Source organism: Coffea eugenioides, chromosome 8 (assembly GCF_003713205.1).
Source record: "Coffea eugenioides isolate CCC68of chromosome 8, Ceug_1.0, whole genome shotgun sequence".
Classification (NCBI taxonomy): Eukaryota; Viridiplantae; Streptophyta; class Magnoliopsida; order Gentianales; family Rubiaceae; genus Coffea; species Coffea eugenioides.
In genome coordinates this window covers 8,770,600-8,778,936 of record NC_040042.1, presented here as the reverse complement: position 1 = coordinate 8,778,936, position 8,337 = coordinate 8,770,600, and the positions used below count along the sequence as shown (strand labels likewise).

The following is an 8,337-nucleotide window of genomic DNA, read 5'->3' as shown; positions in this document are numbered from 1 at the left end:
TTAAGCATAAGCAAAAGTTGTTTTTATGGAGGTGCTTACAACAAACATTACCAGGAAGAGAAACCATTGTTAGAAGAATTGGAAAAGGTGACCTAATATGCAAAACATATGGAGACAACAGTGAGACAATAGAACACATTTTCTTCCATTGCAGAAAGGCAACACTGATATGGCAAATGGCTCCATTATAGTGGGATGGACTGACGGAATATACAAGTGATTTCAGAAGGTGGTGGACCATGCTGATGGAGGTGAAGAGCCGTAAGGATGGAATGCAACATATAGCATTGACTGTGGAAATTTTGTGGCAAATCTGGAAAGCAAGGAATGAAGTTGAATTTGAAGAGAAACATAAGCATCCCATGGCAGTAATTACCAAAGCTGTAAAGGAGTGGGAGGAATTCCAACAAGCCCAACGGATAGAGCAGCAGCTGAGCATCTCAGAAACAGAGACAGCAGAAGTCCAAGATGAAATGGTGGGGGAAAATGACAACATACGGACCATATCTATTGCAGTTGGCCAACATACTGAAGGGCAGAATATGGGAATTGGCATCACAGTACAAAACACTCAAAGCCAGATATGTGCAGCCTGGGCGTTGAAGGAGAGGAGCACTGGTTCTGTTACGTTGGATCATTTTTTGGCGCTACAACTAACTCTATGCAAGATAATGGCACAAGGATGGCAGTACATTAAGATTCTACTATCATGCTCTCAGGTGTTACGATTGATCAAATGTCAAGCTTCAAGGGACATGTGCATAGCAGGCCACCTGGAGGACATAAGACACATCAGCTCTTTGTTTAGGAGATGCTCATTTGATAGCCTACCTGTTGAAGGTAATAGCATAAGTAAGAGGTTAAGTAAGCTAGCAATGCACTTTCACTTTGATGAGGAGATTCTAGACCTTCTGTGTCTTAGTACACTTTTGTAAAGTCCAAATTGAGCCCTTGCTCATATATTGTACTATCTTTTTATTAGCAATAAAATCTCTATCGTTTCCGGAAGAAAAAAAATGTTGGACCCAAACCCATATGACTCTGTTCCATCTCAAATCCAAGCAAATCCCGCCCATTTTGCCACCTCTACTAATAGTGTATACACTGTCAATCTTGGATGACGACAATTATGTAAAATTTGAATTTAAAATCTAATTTTTACACGTGTTATAGATCCAATGGTAATAGCGTATACACTGTCAGTGTATATAAGATTTAATCAAAAAAATTATGTATTTTCCTATACATAGGTAGCGTACTAATTATCAAAAGAAAAGAAATAATCATTCGAATTAACCCCTTCTCTCCTCCCTCTCTCTTCCTTCTCTTTAGAAAAAACTCTCTAACTAAAACTCCCTTCAACTCTCCTCTAGGAGAGAGATCAATTTTTTCTGATTTTTCTCCATTGGCGGAGCCCTCTCTATAGCTTTTTTTTTTTAATTGTGTGAATAAAATCTCTCTTAAGATTTTCTAATGAGAGTTTCTTGTCTTTTAGGATTGTCTAGTGAGAGTTTTCTTCTCTCCTAAATTTTTTTAGTTAGAGTTTTATTCTCTTCTAAAAAATATATATTTTCCTACTACATATATAGGTAGCGTACTAATTGATAACTATTTAATATAGATCTCCCAATAATTTACCTATGTGTTTTATTCAGTGCCTCCAATCTTTTGATCATGGATATTAATTATTAACAAAATTATAAAATACATTCGAAAAAATAGTTTCTCTTTTCATTGAAGTATATCTAATTTTCTTTTTCAAAACTTACGCATAACAAAAGCCTTGTTTGGCAAGCAAATTTTTGGCTAAATTTGTCTGCTACAATTTTTTTAAAAACTTTAACTACAACTAAGAAGCATAAATGCGCTTCGCACGATGAAAATGTAAAATGCCCTGCCCAATTTTATATAGAGCAAAAAGCAAAATATATGAAATATTAAAAATAATAATTTATCCATAAAAGATATGCTGATTATTAGTAAAATCCAAAAAGGATAGATCCTTGAACATGTAGTCTATAGAGTTAAATCTATTCAGTAATTTGTTTTGCATATAAAAACTATTTATAAAAGAAATTGCACTGATTAATTATTAGTTGAAAACGAAAAAGTGGACATCAAAGTTACAGAAAAACATTCAAACATTCACTATCAAAATTGGATAAGTACAATCAGTAGCTTAATGCCAATTTTGTGTCTAAACATGCATTATGAAACCTTGATTCGCTAAAAAATTCCAACTACTTCCTAAACATCAAGCTTCTAATGCTAAATGCAACACAAAATCTGCTATGTGAAGCAATGTGAGGTGACTTTACTTACGAAATACAAAATTACTTCTTCCATATTTAAAGCAGTTCGTTTATTTGCCTGTAGTTTAAGACATAAATCACTTATTGCAAGCCAAGAATTTGACAGTTACAAATGATCACCCATAAAACAGATTAGCATAAAATGAAAAAAAAAACTGTACACAAACACATAAAAAAGTAAGCCACGTACAACTGAAATGGCATTTGAGCCATATTAATCAACAACCTAGCTACTACAAAATATTTGTGGTTGAGTTCTTTATAACAAGGATAACTACACATTTAACTCAAAATATCTACTAAAACTGTTCTCTGGAAAAAGGCTGAACAAATTAAATGATTACAATAATCAATTTAACATTTGAGTCACACTTCTAATCAGACTACATGAATGCCTAACACAGCATAACAGATTCCTTCTTCTTAGTTGCTCAGCCACATGATCACCCAGTTCAACATTCTGTAGTAAAAATCACAAGGATAATCATAAACCGCATAAGTATGAATAGCCAATATACCCCACAATGCAAATTAATCTCTTGACTCCATTGCAAAATATTAGTCCCACAATGTAAAGTATGCACAAGACCATGACAACTATTAAGAACATCATTTTTCACAATCCAAATTTTATTCCTTCAATAGAAAAACAGACACACAAAGAATTTCAGTTTTATACAACATCAAGAGACAACAAGCACAAAATTTCCTTCATAAATCATATTGTCAAACACCAAAAGCAATTCAACCCAAAAATTTGAGGTAAAAACTCAAAAAAATTCAAAACTGCAATGAAAATTGGATTCTCATCAATCAGAACCTATTTCTTATGGAATCCACTAATTAATAACAAATGAGCAATCCTTCAAGCCTTGGAACCACCAAAGTATCCAAACAAAACATCACAAAAAAAAACAAAAATAAATTTGCATGCACAGAAACGAGAAAAGAAGAGGAAACCAAGCAAAATGCACTAAACCACCAGTTTTTTTAAAAAATCTCCCAGGGAAAAAAATGCACTAACATTTCAAACCACCAAAGATCTTCTCATGGAGAACACAAAAGGATTATAGGAGCAATCTACTTATTCTGAAGCCAGAGTCCAAGAAAGTGGAAATCTAAACACAAAAAAGAAGCTGGAGAAGATTAAGAGAATGATCTAACTATAGGCCCAAGGAAAATCAAACAATCAAATCACAACCTTAGTTAATTTTGAAACCGAGTTGTAATTCAATTAGATATAATTCAATTAGATGTAATTTGTATCCGAGTTGTAATCAACTCCTCTTACGAATTGTTCTTCAACATTTCTTAGAAGCAAGTACTTGAAAATAACGATTAGGAGATCAACACAACACAATCAAAGAGAGAAATTTCAATGCTAATTTATGCTCTATAGTATATAAATTATACATCTGATTAAGCAAGCCACCTATTACCATATATTTGTTATTCTGCTTATGAGAGAAACTGAAAAATGGAGTCCAGTTTAAAGCAAAATTTAAAGAAGAAAATGAGCACATAACTCACTAAATAACCAATTCTTCAAGGCCTATAATCACAAATCAAAGCAAAAAAAAAAAAAAGGAAAACAACTTTGCATGCACAGAAGAGAAAACCAAGCAAAAAACACTAAACCGCCATTTTTTGAAAAAATCATCCCAAGGAAAAGAAAATACAACCACCCAAGATGTAAAAAACTACTATATCAGTCCAAGTTCCCAACAAAAGAGGTGGAGATGGATAAATCATCGCAATCCATCATAGTACTACATAGAAACTGGACACATTATGCTGCAATGCCTAAATAGTTTAAATTTTTTTGGCAAAAGAGTTTAAAAAAATAATAATAAGAAGAGAAGGTTATAAGAACTAAACATGGATCAAAATATAAGGTATAAAGTTGTTCTGTCTGCTTTGTTTTGTAAGTTGAATGTGACTGAACATGCATATAAGTAACAAAGCAACACAAGGAATGACAACTATTTGCAAGATGCTGAAAATATTCGATAAGATTAGTGTTTAGGGGGAAAAAGGGACATAAATTATGCAATGAACCAGATTTCAATGTTAAACAAACGTAAAAAAAGATTTCAGAGCACTTGGACATTGACAAGTTAAAAATGAGAATGTAAAATCTGAGAAATCACCTTCGAGCATAGCAATCCCTCGTTGTACATCTTCCAACTGTGTAGAATGAACAAGAACTCATGACAATCACACAAGGAATAAAAGAAATCCCTTGTATCATATCTTCACTTTCACTCTTCTATTCACTAGTACCACTATTTTCTACCTCTGCCACTTCTTTCTAATAGCCTTGCAGGTGAATAAAAGAAACTTAAGGCTAATACCAATGGATAAGATACTAAATGTAAGTTATGCACATATACCAGCATATGTTACTATACACTACTTAGAAAGCTGTGAGACCCCGGTCAGTTCTTAAGTTTGATATTAGGTGATATTCATTATTTGTGCGATAAAAATTTGGTTTTAGGGTTAATGAGAAAATCCTAATTTGGGTTAAGATTAAAAGCCTAGCTTTTGTATTAAGCACAAGATTGAGTTGTAGTTAAGCTAGCTATTCTAGTGTGTGTTTTGGAGTAAGTAATTATAGGATTCGATTTCTTTTATATGGGGTAAGGAAGTTTAAAAGTTCGAAAAACCTCCAACTAGTAAACGCTTTACTGTTCCCATAGATTAGAAAGCTTAAGTTGGGTTTAAAACCCTAATTTTGCCAATGTTATAAAAGTTGTTGTTTAGTGGGTTCCATTATGGACAAAGTATGATTAAGTATAGGTGGTTAAGATAGGAGTGTGATTGGTGACGTGATTAAGTGTGATCAAGTGTTTTAGACTAGATTAAGTTATCATTTATGGAGTAAATTGAAAGATTTTCAATGTTTAAGGGCAAAGGAGTAAGAAAGAGAAAGTAAAGGTTGTAAGGGCTAGGAGGCAATAACCAAGCTTTTATTTGATTGGTGGAAGTGATAAATATCTTCTATTGTCTTTGACTTATTTATTACCTTAGACTTGCAAGATAATCATAAGAAATCAACAAAACAAAAACTAAAGAGAAAGAGAGAGAGAGAGAGAGAGGCCGGGAGAGAGAGCAAGAGAAGGGGGAGATTTCCTTCAAAATTCTTCAACTTCTAGCTTCCATCTTGCTTTTGGAGCTTAAGGGATCAACTTGGGTACTTGATTGTTGAAGTTTGATCATCTACAAAGTTTATTTGAAGGTATATCATCTTACTTGGAAGTTAAATTTTGGGGTTTTAATCTTGAAGCTATGGAAGTGATGCTTTTGTTGTGATTATACATTTTTATGGGCTGTGTGATGATTATGGAGTAGTTTTATGGTTTATTTTGATGATTATATTGCTGATTTTGGTAAAGGCTAGGAGGAAAAAGTAGGGTTTCTTGATTCATGATTCATAGAGTTGGTTTGGTTGGATTTTTGGCTTGTTAATGGCATCATTGATGTATTAATTTCACTTGTATGGTTGGTAAGTAGCAAATTCTAGATTAGTCATGAAACCCTAAGTCAAAAGAAAGTTAGTTTGGTTGGGTTAGGGCTTAAGTGATTAGAGTTTAATTGATTAGGTGGAGAAACCAGTAAAGTTAGTAGGATTAGCACCTAGATTATGGTTAGTATTGGGTAAGTCTTGGGATTAAATTGGGAAAGGAATTTCGGTTTTCTTGCAAGGCAAATAGGAGGTGGTTTATGTGTGTTTATTTGGTATGAGTTTGGCTAGGAAGTTTGTATGAGAACCATAAAAACGGACCATGCATTTGTGACGTTCGAAACCGGAAAACCTGGAAACAGGGCAGTCCACAAATCCGAACTTGGGTTCTATTTTTCTTTATTCTGCGTGCTGATTCAGAAGTTTCTCAAAACATGAAAGTTGTAGCCTCTTAATTCCTTAAATTTCCTACAAAATTTCAGTTTAAACGGATCAATGTACCCCGAGTTATAGCCAAAACACTCACTCCTGTTTTGAACACTGGATTGTGTTACGTTTTTGAATTTTGCTTCTGACCATGCTCTGTCTTTCTTGATAACGTATGAACTGGGTATTAATCCCTTCATAATAAATGTAGATCTTGGTCTTAGCTTCGAAACGGTATAAAGTGCATCCAAATCCGAGTTCCGTAGCTTCAGTTATGACCAAAACAAGATCGGTTGTCAGAACTGCCTTCGAATTTGGACAGTTCTGACAGGAACTTTGAACCCCTTTTTCTCTATGCTCCATACTGATTCAGCTTTTGGTCAAAACACAAAAGTTATAGCCTTATAAACAAGCTTTCTAACACCTCCAGAATTTCTTGATTTTGATTTCTGAGTCGTGAGTTATGGTCTTTCAAACAGGGCCTGTTTAGTAACCGGAAATGAAATGGCTGGAACTGTTTTGCACATTTTTGTCCTAGTTTCATTGAGATCTGGCTTGAGGTGCCTTTATGAAATTTGTAGCCCTTCTTCTTAGCTTCGTAACAGTATCTCGTGCACTTCGATCCGATAACCGTAGCCTAAAATTTGATCAAAATGGTTCTAGGTGCCAAATCTGCCGTTTCCGTTGCCGGCCGTTTACGTTTTCGTTTGCCGTTTCCGCACTTGCATGTGCCAATTTTGCCGTTTTGCTTGTTTTAGGCATTTTAGTAGCCGTTTGTGATATAATATGATGCAATCTTCTATTTCAGACGGTGGTAAGTTAGGCGGAGCTGGTGGGGCCTACTACTAGCTATCCTTCGCGACGCGATTTTCGTACTTTTGCTATCTTGGTTCTTTGAGTAAGTATTCGGGCCGTTTTGTATATTAATTACTTATGTGTTTAAGGTAAATGAAAGGGGTACCTAGGCGAGGGTGTATTTCATCGCACTCGACCTAAACCCTAATTTACATGCATATTTATACATGACATGTCTAAATGAATTATTTTGGATTTGAATCCCTTGAGCTTGTAGCTCGGGGTGACGTTTGTGAGTTGGGGTCGATCTTCTGACCTAGATGGACTATTTGAGCCAGCCGGGGTTTGGTCGAAACCAATCCAACCTAGTTTGAGGTCACCAAGTTTGTAGGTTCAAGTTGTGAACCAAGTTTGTAGGTTCAAGTTGTGAACCAAGTTTGTGAACCGAGCTTGCGAAGCAAGTTCAATTTCGTTTCGTTCGCTCGAGCAAGTTTGTGAGGTGACTGGCCAGTGAAGGTGATAAGGTGTTAGGTGGGAGTACAAGTGGAGTTCTACGAACCTTATTTGTGGTCGACGGAGTGTCGGCAGGAGGTTACGCATGGCAAACAACTTGGCTTTGGAACCAACCCGTATCCTACCATTGTGATGTTACACTTCTGTACTAATGTGAAATATTTAGATTTATATGTTTATTCGAATGTACAATTTACGATTTTACCCTTGTTTACTTACTAAGCTTATAACTTACCCCGTTTCCTTTGTTTTCCTTAGCAGGGGATGACACGGGGAACTCCTTGGCACATTCACTAGTATAGTTAGGTTTGCTTGTAATAATTGGACAATTAAGATGGTTGTTTTTGTTTTGGTGGTTTGTATAAGAACCCTCTTTAGGGTCTACTTTTTGCTGGTTGTTATCATAATGTAATATAGTGGTTTGACTAGCTGCTTTTGGGGATGTAAATAGAACTCTTTTGGAGTTGGTTATATTATGAATAGTACGCTTTTGGTTTATCTAGTTTTTATTGTTTTGAAATTTCGAGTCCTGGTGCGAGTTAGGCAGGCGTCCCGCCGATACCCTAGGGTTCACTCTTGGGAGAAGCGGGGGCGTCACAGGTTGTATCAGAGCGCTTAGGTTAGAGGACTTGGGCAATTGTGGGACATGCGTGATAGGCATTAGGAATACTTGATTCTCTTTAAGATGAATGATATATTTTAAGCTGAAATACCGATGAACTGACAACTTAATGTTTTGTAGGTATGGATCCGAGCAGTTCTAGTGGTGCTGGACCTAGTGGCGTGGGACCGGGACCGAGACGTCCGAGTACGAGGGGCTCGGAG

The 8,337-nt window shown here is 35.5% G+C and overlaps 1 protein-coding gene across 1 annotated transcript; it reads left to right on the top strand.

The window, feature by feature from the left end:
• The first annotated feature begins 239 nt into the window (after positions 1 to 239).
• On the top strand, positions 240 to 935 carry LOC113780156. Its single transcript, XM_027325969.1, has one exon. It carries the CDS (start codon positions 240 to 242, stop codon positions 933 to 935), a length of 696 nt encoding a protein of 231 aa, XP_027181770.1.
• Positions 936 to 8,337: the final 7,402 nt, after the last annotated feature.

What these genes read in the sequence shown, in the direction of transcription:
- LOC113780156 (XM_027325969.1), top strand. Translation starts at nt 240, where the DNA reads ATGCTGATGGAGGTGAAGAGCCGTAAGGATGGAATGCAACATATAGCA.